The 16,221-nt window shown below is 38.0% G+C and overlaps 3 protein-coding genes across 4 annotated transcripts; 2 read left to right on the top strand and 1 right to left on the bottom strand.

Moving 5' to 3' along the window:
• Positions 1-696: 696 nt before the first annotated feature.
• On the top strand, positions 697-2,958 carry LOC111564656 (retinal rod rhodopsin-sensitive cGMP 3',5'-cyclic phosphodiesterase subunit gamma-like). The gene is made up of 4 exons (XM_023264367.3): positions 697-848; positions 2,066-2,236; positions 2,321-2,361; positions 2,459-2,958. The coding sequence occupies exons 2-4, from the start codon at positions 2,082-2,084 to the stop codon at positions 2,533-2,535; spliced, it is 273 nt and encodes a 90-aa protein (XP_023120135.1). The 5' UTR covers positions 697-848; positions 2,066-2,081; the 3' UTR covers positions 2,536-2,958.
• On the bottom strand, positions 2,289-5,397 carry LOC111564619 (tetraspanin-10). Its single transcript, XM_035945451.2, has 3 exons — positions 5,207-5,397; positions 4,482-5,074; positions 2,289-4,362 (listed from the first exon to the last, which is right to left on the bottom strand). The coding sequence occupies exons 1-3, from the start codon at positions 5,378-5,380 to the stop codon at positions 4,056-4,058; spliced, it is 1,074 nt and encodes a 357-aa protein (XP_035801344.2). The 5' UTR covers positions 5,381-5,397; the 3' UTR covers positions 2,289-4,055.
• Positions 5,398-11,641: 6,244 nt separating this feature from the next.
• On the top strand, positions 11,642-13,954 carry si:dkey-282h22.5 (uncharacterized protein LOC107988040 homolog). 2 transcript variants are annotated; one of them, XM_035945500.2, is made up of 4 exons: positions 11,642-11,797; positions 12,139-12,241; positions 12,358-12,487; positions 13,285-13,954. In XM_035945500.2, the coding sequence occupies exons 2-4, from the start codon at positions 12,148-12,150 to the stop codon at positions 13,550-13,552; spliced, it is 492 nt and encodes a 163-aa protein (XP_035801393.1). In that variant the 5' UTR covers positions 11,642-11,797; positions 12,139-12,147; the 3' UTR covers positions 13,553-13,954. The 2 variants fall into 2 exon arrangements, with proteins under 2 accessions (XP_035801393.1, XP_035801394.1); XM_035945501.2 differs by having other exon boundaries at positions 11,644-11,797; positions 12,361-12,487.
• Positions 13,955-16,221: the final 2,267 nt, after the last annotated feature.

Genomic DNA, 16,221 nt, shown 5'->3' with positions numbered 1-16,221 from the left:
ACTGTCTATTTGTCCACGTGCCACACATTCCAGCAGCATACACACTCCCAAGCTTCCATAGTTTTCAGCTTGTGTAGAAGATTTTAGTTCAGCAAGCTAAATGATCTAAAACAGGTGCCTGTTTATACACCATTAAAGTCCAGATACCTGACTTAAATGCATGTTGTTTGTCTACAGAATATTTGGTATGCAGAGAGACAGTGAGGGTGGAAAAAAAATCGTCCATACATGTGACCCATGTGTGTACATGTGCGCACACAGTACAGATTACAGCCAGACACTGTTGTAAACCATTAGATGAATGGACCGGGTGTGTGTTTATGTGTATGCAGGAGGTTGGAATGGATTATCAGCTATAATGCAACTCAATCTGAGAGACTGCTGATGAAAGGAGAATGCTGCTGGTCATGCTGGATTGTTCTCGGCTGCAGGCGTTACATAATATTTGTAGGTGGTGGGAAGATACTGATGATCGTGGAACATGCTGTGAGAACATCCCACAGCTCAGCCCCTTCCAGAAACGTGCAGCTTCTGGAGCATGACTCATTGTTGTCCTTTGGGAAACATGTGCATCTGTCTCTGCTGTTATGTGTCTATTCAGAAAATAAGTAATAATAAATATACAGGCAACTGTTGTGCCTTCAAATTCCTGTCAGTCATTTATGAACGTGTTGTTTGATATACAGTGCAAAAGATGTGTGTGTACAAGTGATGAGGACTTCACAGTTTATTAGCTGATGGCGTCATAATCTGCTCAGGGTCTGAAGCGTATAAAAGGGCAGCTCATCGGTGAACAGCAGCCCAGACCACTACGATACAACTAACAAAGATCCACAGAAGTGCAGACGGTGAGTACAAACAACACCTTAGATAATATCTTTGAACTGTGAACTGCTTTCACTGCAGTTGTGCGTTTTGTACAGACTGACACACATTATTTGGAATCTGTCGTTTTCTTCTTGTTTGCTTTTTGGACCAGATTTTTCTTTTATTTGTTCAAAAATGAAGTATAGACCTGTCAGATTTTTAAAAAAAAAAATGTAATTCACAGCTTTAAAAATTAATGGAAATTTGCAAACTTTCATGTGCCCAACAATAGACATCTCCTCAGTGCTCACTTTATTTGTTGCAGCTTCTTGCAGACCAACCCAATAGTTCTGCAATTAAATTAGCTTTTGTGATGCAGAGTCAGAGTTTTGGACTCAGTCAATGAGGTGTTAATTAGATCCATGACTGACTGAGGTCATTGCTGCTGTTGTATTGTACTGGAGTGCATCATATTTAGATGTGTTTTTTATATAATGTAAGTCCTCATCTTTGTAAATAAGAGGGAGGATGAAAATAGGAATCACCTCAATATATTAAACAGTTTAACTAGGACTTCAGTAATGAGCATATTTATGAATTTGCACTCTCCTGACAACATTTCCAAAAGCTGAGCATTAAAAGACTTGCAAACATAACATTTCTGGCAGAGCTGTTGTACTGCATTGCATTGCATGTGTAAATATATTTGTTTAACAGTGACTCCATGCAGATTTTTTTTACACATAGCTACATTATGCACACAAAAGTATTTCTTAAAACCATCAGCTTTACATTTCGTTACTGTGTTGTTACTTGCTATTTAATCATTCTATACCTATGCCTGAGTGCAAATAGTCCTTTTATTAATGCTACTCCCTTCACTGATAAATAATCTGACTGAGTACTCAGTGAGCTACTGACAGGTTAGGTCACTAGCAAATTCAGCATGTTTTCATAGTAATCTGATTACAAAGGCGCTTCGAAGATTAGAGGCATCATGAAAGTTTGATCAGGAACGTGAGCATGAGATTATGGGAGCTTGTGTTGTCTGCACATAAGTGCATTTCATCAGTTAGGCAATTTAAAAGTGTTTGTAATAGGTAGAACAATTCATTTCATATAAATTTCTGTAGGGAAATAGCAGAACACAGAGAATTAGAAATAGATTTTGATTGTTGTTGGTTTCCAAGAGCCACACTAAGCAAAATGTTTGGATCTTGTTTCATTTTTATGTGACACTGTTACTGTGCCATTGTAGTTTGAACAACAGAAGCATGAATTTGGATGTAGCCAAACCTGAGGCAAAGACTGGCACCAAAGCTCCCCTCAGAGCGGTTGGTCCTGGCTCCCCACACAAGGGCCCACCTAGGTTCAAACAGAGAAACACCCGGCAGTTCAAGAGCAAGCCCCCCAAAAGAGGAGTCATTGGGTATGCTTCTCTTAAATACATGTGTGTCATCTAGAAAGTACGTCTTACAAAACAAATTTAAACCACGTTTATTTTCTTCACCAGCTTCGGAGAGGAGATCCCTGGAATGGAAGGCCTAGGCACTGGTAAGCAGAATTAGAACAGTTATGCTACAACACCACTTACATACAAATCGAGCAGCCTTTCCTTTTTAAATCACTCTATGTTTTCTTTCTTTTATAGACATCACTGTGATCTGCCCATGGGAAGCGTACAGTCATCTAGAGCTACATGAACTAGCTCAATATGGAATCATCTGAGTATATTCACTGTGAATTTATTATTATTTTTGTTATTTACCAAAGGGAGCCAATGTGACAAGTTCAGCTACTGGAATTTCAGTAACTAATTTCACAGTCTAGATCATCAATAGTGGCTTTTTTAATTGCAACCCTCCTAATCAAAATGTAATGTCTAATTTCTGTCATGTATGCCTGCATATTGAGAATGCTGTTCTTTGTCTGAGGCATTATTTTTTATTTACAGTAAAATTATTTTCATAAGATTCTCAAGCTGCCATTTTTGTGTCCGGAAGCCACTGATGCTGGATGAGTTACTGCCTGAGGCTGCAGTGGGAGCTGGAACTGAAAGCTTGGTTACTGGCCTGCAGGAGTTTCTGCACAGTTGCCAGCATTGTATTTATTATATTTAAACTTGGAATAAAGCTTGGGATTTTTAAAGCAGTTTTAAACATTTTCTTGTTCATCATATGTTTTTGTACATGCCAAGGTGAATGTCATGTTATTAAATCACACTACTGTATCTGAAACATTACATAATTCCCGATGTGATGCTTTATTTCTCCCTTTAAAAGAAAAGAGTAGTGTATGTGAATAGCAGAATAAATTGAACAGTACATAAGTATTTTAGGGTCAGCAAATACACTGCCTAGTTTAATGTGGGTAACATCATTTCCTATGTGCATTTTGCTAATAATCAAGTGAATATTTTGACATTTTGAGAAGTAATCTACTTTCTTGAAAAAAACAATTCTACTCCTGTGTCTTTGTAATAATAATGATTCTACAGGAGTGACAGCAGCCAGTTAGAATTCACAAACATGTGAAACAGGACAGAAACCTCCAGCTCCTCTAAAACTCATCACTTAACATAGCATATTTGGGTGTTTAATATTTTCTGAAACAACAATTTTAAAATAATTTTACAGGGATTATGCAGCTTACCTGTTTGCTGGACAGCAATTTTTTTTTACAACTTCATGCTGACAGCTAGACTAGACTAGAAAGAGCGTATTCATATCATTCATGACAACGAGAAATTAAAGTTTTAAGCTTGTTTCCCAAATGTCAAATTATTCCCTTAAAAACAGTTGCTTCTTTGTTTTTATCTGTGGCTCATGAGGACAGTTGATTTGTAAAGTCAGTTGCGCAAATTACATTTTTCGTTTCAGAACATTCTCTTAATTTGGTAGCCTTTGCCACAATACTAGGCTTAAATATGTTATCCAGAAAAAATGAGGGATTTTGCACCACATCAGAGTGGTCGGTCCAGTGTAGAATTAAAATTAGAGAAGGCAACATTTAAATAATTTGGTTGTTGTGCTTTAAAACTTAATATGCAGTCTTGCTCCTTTTGACATTGTTTGTTGAATTTGTTGGCCTTCATTTAAATCGCTATTGATGAAACAGGTGCAATCATATGAGTCTTTGTAGTCAAGTTCAATTAACTGACTGACAAACAAGGCCAGGATTTTAAAAAAAATCTAATAATACCAGCCAGAACTCAATAAACAGTATACTGTTGTATTCATCATTCTATATTATATGTTAACTTTATGCCATTGGATGCTTTCCAGCAGTCGTGTTGTGATAAACAGAGTCATAATCTGGACTCCAATTGCAACAACCGCAACAGTCCCGATCAGGCCCTCATGCTGCTCAATCCAACGAGAGATTCCCCCCAGACAGCCTCCCAGGAAGATCACACTCTGAGCAGTAAACTCATCTAACAGCTGGGCTCCTACACCACACTGAGAGTTCCAAACTGTTCCATTCTCCAAAGGGTCCACGCAGCATGTTGCAGGGACGCCACAGGCCAGCACTCCTGGAGCTGAACAGTTGTAATATCTGAGGGACAAATAATATTGAGTGACATAACTAGCAGCACATTTACTTGTCCAAGACCGACAGCTCATGTTATACTTTTTAAAAGACAAATATTTCCAAGTTAGTCACACTCTACTCACATGTTGATCTCCCAGTCACGGTAGTTGTCTGCCCCGCAGCACTGCAGATTTGACTGAATCTCATCTGTGATGAACCTCAGATCCAGATCATCTTGGTAGCCCGCCATGGCAGCTAACATCCCTGACCGCAGGTAGCCTCCAATCTGATCTTGCATGCTATATGCCAAAATGGCAAACAGCACCTGAACTGTAATGAGCACCAGCACTGCGGCTGAGAACAGCTTCAGTAAGCAGCAGTTCTCTCTTAAGGCACCGACGCAGCCTGACAGGCAGAGCATAGTGAGAAGAAGGCCCAGAGTCACAAGTATCAGCATTGGGTCAGTGCCGATGCTGCTGATTTTCTCCTGCTCAAATGATTCTTTGCTGATGAGGCCCCACATCCCCAGGCCAAGAACCACCAATCCCAGGACTGTGAACAACAGATTGCATAGGAACAGTAAATATTTTAGCAAATAGTCCATTAAGGAATATCTATAGCGGGGATGGATCCTTGTAAATGCAGGATTGCCTTGGTCTTGTCCATTGTTTGCCTCTGATTGAAGGTCAGTGGTGACATGGCTGAGCTCCTCAGCATCCTCTTTTGCAGATCCTTCCTTTTAATAGACAAGAATTCAACAAAATATCATTGTTTTTGAGAACAAATGCCACCTTAAATATGTATCTACATGTCAACCAACACAAGAACACATTATTCAGGAAAGAATTTAACTTAGTAAAACACTTACCTTTGGTATGAGTGGACTGGACTCATTTTGTGTAGTGTCTCTCCTCAACCATGGCCAAGGAATTCTCTTTATTACCATATATCTCCTCATGTTGTCAACCACTGGGAGATGATCCTCCCTGTGTTGTCCACTGGACAGAATAAAACAAGCTAAAATGAAACGTAGGGTGAGCATTCACATTACAGTGCAGGAGAGCATGTGAGTTGAGGTGGAGTAACCATGCTGTGTTTAGCCTCAGGCTTCTGGGAGGCGTGGGATTTCCTCATCATGTGAGAGTCACAGTGCAGGGATTAGACGGTTATCTGAGCATGTATGAGAGTCTGCACACACACAAGAGTGGAACTCTGTGTAGAACAAGAGACTTGTGTCTTAAAATGAGACTTGAAAAGGAAAAGTGAGAGAAATGTTCATGATTTTATCCACCTGACTGTGACTGGAAGCAAAAAATGAAAAACGAAGCAAATCATCAAGTCAGGAAAAAGAACTTGTTTTTAAAAATCTACAGGTCAGATTTTCCCCCAGAAAATAGCTACCGATTGAACTACATTCTCTATAAAAAGCATTCACCCTATTCAGTTATTTTAGCCTTTATTGCTGGTCAACATTGAATAATGGACAATTTCATTTAGCAAAATAACATTTTAATTTTTTTAAATCTCAATCTGAAAACATTGCCACAAAGTAATTTCAATTAGCCAAAAAAAAAAAAAAAAAAAAATAATGTGTCTGCATAAGTATTCATCTCCTTCAAGTCAAGTATTTAGTAGGTGTGCTTTTGGCCACAATCACAGCATTCAGCCTGTGCGGACTGATCTCAATCAGCATTCCAAATTTGGACACTGCAATTTTAATTGAATTTTTAATTTTAATTGATTATTCTAAATTGTCCATAGGAGTGAATGCAAGTGTGATTGTTTGTCTCTATGTGTAGCCCTACGACAGACTGGCGACCTGTCTAGGGTGTCCCCTGCCTTCGCGGTAAGTCAGCTGGGATAGACTCCAGCACCCCTGCCACCCTAATGAGGATTAAGCGGTGTATCGATAATGGATGGATGGATGGATGGATGACATTACTTTGTAGAAATCTGTCCTCATGTTGACATGAAATAATCTTTTTCTATAATTCTTATCAAAAAGATGATGACCATGATAATATGATTAAAAGTAATATGAGGACAAAATTTCTAGGAGGGGTGAATACTTTTTATAGGCATTGCAAATTCTGTAGCAAAGTCTTTTCGCGCATACTTTATGGGAAACATATTGTACATACCAAAACAGTTTTATTAGAGGAGGCATATGTGTTTAATTTATGATCAGTCTCATCTCTTTGCACTATAGTTTTAAGAATGTTGATTGCAGTGGTTCAGAACATAGGGTTTGAGCTTCAACAAATAAATCTCTGGTGATGCAAGATGACTATAGGGAAGAACAGTTTTTCAAATCTTTGCTGTAAGCCTTTAAGTTGGAAACACCATTTCCATTTGTCATTTGAAGAGTCTTGCATCTGTATTAAAGACTGTGTAGAAATAATATATGTGGACTCTAGTTTGAAAAGTGAAGTGTCTGCATTTTGTTTGCTTGCCTGTTTGCAAAACAGTCAGAATGGGGTGATGTCTCTGATTGCAAAAAGATGTCTGACTATGTTAAAAAAAAAAAAAAAAAGATCCTTCCTCTCCCTTTACCTGTCACCTGAGTAAACATTTTCACTTAACTTCAGTCGATTGTTTTGGGACTTTTTGCTTACAGAATGGAGAAAAAAAAGTAAATTATGGATCCAATTCAGGCAAAATAAACAATAAAACGGTATGTTTTTGGAGGGGATAACCTTGCCATTGGCAGGTTGCTATCGTATTGCCATGAAATTTTATTATTTTCGCATGCGACCACTAGGCACTTTTAGTAATGTCAAAATCCACATAGATAAATTCTGTTTTCTTGTCTGAACTATAAATTTTAGATGTGACTATTTTCTTATCCACTCCAGACTTCCTAGCGCTGAGTTTTATTGTATTGCAATCATATCATATTAAATTTTTGTACAAATAATCAACACTGGCTACTTAGGTAACAGGTCAACAATACAAATAAGAGACAGAGATCTAATATCAGAAAAATACTTACCTAAGTGTTACTGCGTGAGTTTTATTGCTCACATAGTTTTAAGGCTGTTTTGTCTAATAAAGACAGCCTGGTCAGCTGGCAATGGTATTATGGACTGGAGTTGATCTTTCCAGCTGGAGTATAAGAAAATCATGTGAAAAAATTCCACCAGCAAGAGCTCACAAAGTCCAGATAATCTCAGACAGAGAACAGAAAAGCATTGTGTCTATTAAATATTTCATTTTTTGCTTTGATTCAAGTGCAAAGTAATGCACATTAAAAATATTCTATGCAGTAATAACTGTACTGAATACATAGAAACTTCACTTAGTATTTCTCTGAACAGTGAGCCAACCTGCTTGGTCCTTCCACCTCACAGCTGCAGCTTTGGCCATAAACAGAAACTTTTTTTTTAATATAATCACAGTGATCCAGGCTTGTTAAAGTATGCAAATGGAGGTAAATGAAACATTCTCAAAGGTAGTTACCATTTGGTTTTGTTGGACTGCAGGGGTTCTTCTTGCCTAATGTCAGTGTTGCTTTATAGATCCTAGCAGTAACCAAATACCCCTATTAATAACTCTAAGCAAAATAAATAAAATTAAGAAAATATTAGGATTATTCCTCTTTGAATGATATTTATGATTAGACATTTCAAAACAACAAACATTGCCCAAAGTGTTGCTCAACACTTTAAGAGCAGAAATGTAGAATGAATGGACACAAACGATCAATAGACAAACAGCGAATTAATAGGTTGGATCATATGCCAGTCAAAGTAATAGGCTTTTAGCAATGTCTAATTCATCCATCCATCCATCCATTAATTATCTATGCACTGCTTACTGCTTACTCCTCAGTAGAGTTGTGGGGGCTAGAGCCTATCCCAGCTGACTGAGGGTGAAGGCAGAGGACACCCTGGAAAGGTCACCAGTCTATCACAGGGCTACACATAGAGACAAACAATCACACTTACATTCACAACCATGGACAATTTAAATCACCATTTAACCTGAACATGTTTTTGGAATGTGGGAGGAAGCCAGAGTGCCTGGAGAAAACCCACACATGCACAGAAAGAACATGGAAAGTCCAGGCAGAAAGATCCCAGGCGAATCGGGGCAAGGCAGCAGTGCTAACCACTGAGCAACTGTGCAGCCCACATCTAATTCAATTAATTTCAGTTTTATTTATGTAGTGCCAATTCACAACACATGTCAAAAAAAAACTTGACCTGTCACCTTTTGCCTTGCTCTGGGGGTCAGGCATATGGGTTCTGTAAAGCGTCTTGAGACAATTTGACTGTAATTGGCACTATATAAATAAAACTGAATTGGATTGAATTGAAAATGTTAGCATCAGATAGTCGGCCTGAATAAACATGCTGGTCTAAACAAGTAATCATTTATAAGATGCACCATTTCTTTAACTGTCATTAAACTCTTTTATAATTTAAAATATAAAAGTGAGTCTCAAGGCTCACTCTCCTCTTGTCAAACTTATCTGGGGAATTGTTAAAAGTCAAATGAAGTAAAATAAAGACTAAAAACATCCGCCCGGTTATCTGTTTTTGTCCATAAAAAAATGTGTAGGAAGCATCCGAATCCTCATGGTGCATCTTCTGTTTGGCATCAGTCTTTGAATTTAAGAGCTGATATATTTCAGCTTCACTATCCACATAATATTGCTCTGATAAAGTCATTATGAAGTGATGTGCTGCTGTGAGTCAATAACAAGCAGCATAAGAGGGAGCTGATGTGACACTGAATTGAAAACCAGAGAAGAAAGAGGCCCGGTTAGCTCACTCGCTGGCTCTGCAGGTTCGCTGCCGTCATTCTTTCCTCTGGCTGTGCCGGATTGAGCTGCAGGGACCTGGAAGGGAGTCAGGCAGAAAGAATCGGTGGCTGACTCCAGATGGGGCTCTAAAGCTTGGAAATAGTCCTACTGTGAATCTGTTTCCATATTAATGTGCATTAATGGAAAAGCTAATTGTAATTTGCCATGCTCAATCGCACTGATCTCCCAGATAAATGCGTGGATAGGGTCACACAAGTAAGAGTTTGAGCTGTTTTGACAGTGGAAATGGTATTTCTTGAAATTGATCTACGTTTATATTTACTTCTCTATAAGAGAACATCCAGTTACTGGTCCAGGAAAGCAACTAAGTACATTTAGTCAAGTTATTCTATTTTATGACACTTCATTCTTTTATACATTTCACTGAATTTTATTAAGATTAATATTTATTTTGCAGCAGAAGTTATCGGTTGGAACAACCTGAAAATATTTGGAACATTTACAATGATGCTGATTAATGTGAATTGTCCCTGAAAAATAAACAAATAAACAAAATAAATGGTTCACTTTAAGTTTTAATATTGACAACATATGCAGGATCAGCTTGTGAAATGTGGTGTTTGATTTTTATAATTTATCTGCATAATACCACAACAAAAGATAAAAAATAGATATTTCATGCAAGGTAAGGCATCAGCAATCTAAAAGTCTAATGATAAAGGTCATTGTGCTCCATAATAAGTGATTTGCTCTCTATAGTTTAAGTAATATTTTAGTAATAAAATAATGCATGTACAGCGACACTACTGTTCAAAAGTTTGGAGTCATTTAGAAATGTCATTATTTTTGAAAGAAAAGCAAATGAATCAAAAATCCAGTCTAGACATTGTTAATGTGGTAAATGACTATTATAACTGGAAACAGCTGATTTTTAATGGAATATCTACATAGGGGTACAGAGGAACATTTCCAACAACCATCACTTTTGTGTTCTAGTGGTACATTGTGTTAGCTAATCATGGTGGAAGGCTAATTGATGACTAGAAAACCCTTGTGCAATTATGTTAGCACATGAATAAAAGTGTGAGTTTTCAAGGAAAACATGACATTGTCTGGGTGACCCCAAGCTTTAGAACAATACTGTACTTCTACCTAAATAAAATATATTTTTTCTCCACTGCAAAAAATGCACCTTTTCTCGCAGCGTTCTGCTCCATGTTTCCACTGAGAAAGAGGAAAGTAAAACTGGAGAAACAATCAGCTCCAGTTTCTAGGGAATAAAATGCTGTTAAATTTAATTGTCAGCTCTACAGTTAAACCATAACAAATTTACTGTGACTGGCTGCCGACAGGATCAGAAGTTGGAGGTGAACTGGATGTTTTTGCTTTACAAATCTCACTCTTTCCCTGTTTTATAAACCTTTCAGAAGGACTTAAACAAGGATTTAGCTGCTACTTTTTGAACGGAAGCCAACATCTTGTGCTGTGTTGTCAGCACTGAAGATGTATGGTACAAATGGGCATGATGTTGATCCTACTTACAGCACACAGTACTGTATGTTGTCTCTATGAGGTTAAAAGATGGTGCAGATGGCAGGGACTGTAGCCCAGTTAGATTCCTTTTTGGCTGAGATGGACTTGCCTCAGCTCATACATCATGATAAGTATCTGCAGTCATCAGCAGGAACGCAGGCTTTCAAATGAAATAAGGAACTCTGATTTGAAAGTGGATAAGAACTAGACATTTTTTGTGACATAAAGATATTTCATTTCAGACACAGGGAAGTATTTACCAATGCAGGAGAATATGCTTTTGGGATGCTCATTTTGCACATTTTATTTTTTGTGTGTTCGACTACAGTTGCTTGCTCAGATTATGAAATATGTTGCAACAATGAAACTAAAGAAAACATCAACAGTGAGATTATTTCACTATAAATTATCTACAATTGTCAAGGGTGGATCAGTGTCAGTATGAGTCAGCTAATGGAGTGAGTAAATCAGTGGTGAGAGAATCCCTTGGGGGCAGCATAATTTTATCTATATTTTAAAGTTGACTACAAATCCTGGCTCACTTCTCAGTTTAGAGTAGAGTTAGCTAATCTCTAACTAGCCTGTTCATTAAAAAAAAGTCTGACGGGTGAGTCTTTCTTTCATCAAGTGAGTGTTGCTCTCCTAATCACTCCTGACAGTTAAAGAGACCATTGCCTGTTGGATCTGTCTGAGCCCAGATGTTTAGCAGATTGTATTACAGTAGGCAGCAAGAATGTCATACTGGAGCCATCCTGCTACATCAAACACCTCTTCTGGATCTAAGCCTACAGGGAGTGCAGTTGCCCTACACCACTCACAACAGCTAAAAGACATGTGGAGGATAGACAGGGGATTATCAGGATCTCCCATTCACACTATATGGTATTTATTGTTGTAGCAGATGGCTACAAGACGCATCACAGAAGATGCTTAAGTGGAATGTGTGTGCATGAGATTTTGTTTTGTGTGTCTTTGAACATAGCCATGTGCACATTGTGTCACCGCCCTGCATCTCTGACGTGGATGGGGGCAGTTGGGTGAGAGGCTCTGTGAGTTTAGAGAGGCAGCTATAAGAGTTGTTGCAATTGAAGGATTGTACCACAGAGAGTGTTCTGCTGCTCTGACCTGGAGAGACCCCTGGAACTATTTCACAGAAAGGTATCGTAAAACCCAGAGATTCTTGCATTCTTGCATTTCACATACAGTACAATAAAATAGGTGTAGATGACCAACTGTTGAAAAAATTTCTTCAAATATATGCATGTGGCTGTCAGGAGATCATGATCCATCTGCTGTTTGTGGGACATAATCTTGCTGTTATAATTTTTTTTTTTTTTTTTTAATTAACAGATGAAAAATTTGCAGATTCAGCTACAGATACATGGACTTTTAATTTTGTGTGCAGGTTTAGTGGGTTTTATCAAGCTTACAGAGAGCTAAGCATGTGTGTTTTCTTGCGGAATTCCCACTTGTGTGTCTTCTACTTTTGTTTTTGTTAGGTGAGGAAGATGAGGATGAAGCAGGTTTTGGCTCTGCTCTGGCTGATCTCAATGTGTGGGGCTCAGAAATGGAAACAGGAAACCTCACGTTGGGACCCTAAAGGTCTGAGCTGATGTGATGTCCACAATCTATAAATGATTATCGATATAATAGAAATGTATGTAGAATTTAGGGTGAATATTGGCCTGTAGCCTCTTACTCTAAATTTCTGTTTTAAGCAGAAAACACCAATGGCAAGACTTGTTCCAACATGACTCAGGTACTGGACAACTGGAAATTTGCTATTCTAACCCAAGTCAAAGACCTGCTGATCAATGACCATGCCTCTGTTCTCCCTGAATATAACAGGTGAGTCTCTTTGGCTCCTGACTGGACTGACCATACACTGCAGCAGTACACAAACAGGGTAGTGCAAAAACACCCCAAAAACCCAAAAAAGCAAATATTGAGTAAGAGAGAGGTGAAAGAATAACAACCCTCAGTGACGTCAGTTCTCAGACTCATGTAAAATTAAAGATTATGTAACTTGCTTTGTTCTGCACATGACCACGGCCATGTCAGCGCCAGTAATGTGATCCATGATTGCTGAGGTCCACACAAGGCCAACTCTGCTTCATAAATGACCTCACTGGAGCGTCTGCCAGGAGCAAACGGGAAATGTTTCAGCCTCGTGTTCTGGTGAATACGGGGCGTCTGGTAGACATTACTCCAAGTTATTTCTGGTGATGGGGCTCTAAACCAGGATAACAAAAGCTGAGACTGAATGATTATTTAATTGTAAACATTCTAAGGAAGCATTTCACGTGGACGCTCTGCATGCTCAGTGTCCTTTCTTAAATTTGAACCAAATTTTTTGCTTTAATTTTTTGGAAAAAGATTTCCGTTTTTCATGTCTGTGACCCTGATGTTTCCTGCAGATGATGCCGTTCCTGCTTAACAGCATTCCGTGACTTTTACGTTCATGTTGCCAATTTGCCTTTGATCTCAGTTTTTTTTTTTTTTTTTTTTTGGGGGGGGGGGGTGTCAGTAAACAAAATTCTCATGTCATGTGATCTTATGAAGTAATGCAGTTCTTTGAATGGTCACTCAGATACTGGAATCATTTACTCATTGGTACTTTTCCAAATGTTCCTGCATGTGTCCAGGATCCAGCCTCTGTCAGATGCTCTGGGAGACCTCTACAGGCAGTTCAACAGCCTAAAAGACGAGCTGGGGAGCCTCACCACAAAGTTTGACAGAGTGGAAGCTTTCGTTGACGATCTTAAGGAGGGCAGATTCAGCCTGCGCCAGCGGCCAGTACAGAGGATTCCCCCCAGCTTTGGTCTGAGGTCTCCACTGCGAGCACAGATGAGGGCACCTGACAGGGGGCTAACAGTGATCAGAACGAGGAGGAGAGGCCCACAGAAACCTTAAACCATTTCTCCTATGGCTTATAAATGCTGACGTATTAAAGAAGAGTTAATATGTTTATATATTTTTCAAAATAAGATGACTATTTTATATTATTTTATTGATGCGTGTGATGTGAGAATAGATCACATAAATGAGACAGATTTCATGGTGTATGGTGTCGAAATGACCTAAGAATCTTTTTATCCTCACCTCTCTGTGTAAGGTCACATTCAACCACAATGTGGCAGCATTTATCACATTATCTTGACTGTCATCCTGCTGCTTGCTGTGTATCAATAGCTGGACATTAAGGAACATAATGCTGGAAAAGTAGTACAGGAGAATTATATAATGCAGTATATAGGTTATCTATTTCTTTGGTTTGTATTTCATTTGTTTACCCAATAAATTATTTAAAATTAATTCATGTGGAACTTACATCAATCGTGATTTAATACACTTTTACAGTGTTCTATGACTTCAGATACACAGGAGTGTTGACAAAGCTGCCACACAACACACTGTGTCTCTGAAGAACCAGGACATCTGGACAAATGAACAAATGAAGCAGGATAACAAAACTCCAGCCCTGTAATTTATGATAGCAGGAAACCCTAAGCGGAATACAAGTTCTAAACCCAATTTTTGAAGCTCTTTGACAGTGCATTCCATGTGCAAAAATGCATTTCTAAAAATAGCTTATTAAAATACAGCTGCATTTTATCTGTCTTCTTGTAATTTGTTCTTGCTGTTCCCATCAAATAGAATTACAAAAACAGACAGGAAAAGTCTTTCTTTCTTTCTTTCTTTCTTTCTTTCTAAATATAGTAGAGACATTTCAGGGGATTTCTACAACATTTAGAAGTTTATTTGATTTGGGACAACCCTCTAAGAGGATCGAGGAGCTAGCTACAAACATCATGCTTGGTTGATGAAATCAAAGCCAATATTTTTTCCTTCGAGATTAAGAGTAAGTAAGTGACAAATTCACCTGATGTTATTGCATTGTTGAGAAGAAAGATTTTCACCAACACTGACAATCATGGATAAAAAGTAAGTAAATAAATCAGTATGCATTATTGGCATGAATGTTGCCAAACTGTCAAAATGAATGATGAAGAATTAAAAGATAAAGTACAATTTGTTACTACACCAAATAAATTAAATTCTAAAGTGGAAATTAAAATTCTTGTCTGCTCTCGACGGAAGAAAAAAAAACAAAAAAAGTCACAAAATATGTACCAAAGCTCCTCCTCCTCCTGTCAGTCACTCTCAGTTTCAGTGTTGTATTAATTGGCTCCTCCAGCTCCTAATCAGTGCAGCCTCTCAACCTTCCAATCTGTCATCAGTGAGTTCCAAGACCATCAAACACTGATAACATGCTGGTGACTCTCTGCACTCTGATCACTGCTCTGACATGTAAGAAGGCCGACTTACTGCTGATCTGACCTCATGCTGGATTAATCAGTCTGTGCCTTTCTTTTAACTCCATATCATCCTGTTGTTTCCAGGTGTGAGTGGAGTGACGGTGGTGATACAGAAGCCTCCCGTTGCGACGGTGAGGACAGGAGAGTCAGTCACCATGGACTGTAACTCTGCTGTGGATGGACCTCGTATCTATAAACAGATTCCAGGAGGAGTCCCTCAGTTTGTTCTGAATTTTTATCATAGCTGGAGCACCCCAAAATTTGGTTCTGGTTTTTCCGCTCCCAAATTTACAGCTAGTCATCAGTCAAACTCAGATTATCGTTGGAGCATCAGTAACGTAGAGGAGGGAGACTCAGCAGTCTATTACTGTGCAACATGGGACAGCTCTGTCAGTGAGTGGGTATCACAGTGATTTACACTGTGACAAAAACCTCCTCAGTGTTACTTCTGCTTTTTGTCCTGCTGTCATATCTTGACTGCGAGTGAATGTTTCCTGTAACATCCCCACACATATGCTTCTTTTTCAAAATTGAAAATCAATTTTATTGTAGTCCCCCAAGAAACAAATAATAAAAACAACACTAATAAACATAATCCGCTAAAAAACAGGATATCCTCTGTTACAATGTTGTAAATAGTGTATAGCATGTACAGTAAATTTGAATGTTTCTGGTCAGTTATTGTAAATGAATCAAGCTATAGAACAACTGCAACAGCAACAAGAAAATTCACCTTAATATCAACCTTAAATTATTCTTAAAATGATATTTGATCAAATAATATTGTGAATATGATCAAGTTGTAATGTGATAACATAATATGTTTCACATAAAATTAATTAACACAGATCTTGGAGTGATGGAAAACTATAAACATTCACACTTCAAATAAAAATGTTTTACTGACATGGCAAACTATGCAGATTCCCAAAACTGATTTCAGAAATGTATGGTGTTTCTATTAGATTCTACCCAACAAATCTTCAATTTTATTTATAGAAAACTAAGTAAAAACTTACAAATTGAAAACATTTGACTCATAATATTGTCTTTTTCATTCTACTTGTTTACAACCTCAAGAGCCCAGTTTAGTATTTACATCAACCCTTTAAGGAGTATTTGCAATGTGATTTTAAAAAAAAAACAAAAAAACACAATGTGACGATACATTTGCAAAAAGACAAAAGCAGACTCAAATTTTTAGAGTAGTTGATTTAGGAATGAAAACTCTATTTCTTATTGAAACTCCTCCTCCTCTACTTC

This window comes from Amphiprion ocellaris, chromosome 19 (genome assembly GCF_022539595.1).
Source record: "Amphiprion ocellaris isolate individual 3 ecotype Okinawa chromosome 19, ASM2253959v1, whole genome shotgun sequence".
NCBI classification, from domain to species: domain Eukaryota; kingdom Metazoa; phylum Chordata; class Actinopteri; family Pomacentridae; genus Amphiprion; species Amphiprion ocellaris.
The sequence above is the reverse complement of the archived record's forward strand: the minus strand, read 5'-3'. Positions and strand labels throughout refer to the sequence as shown.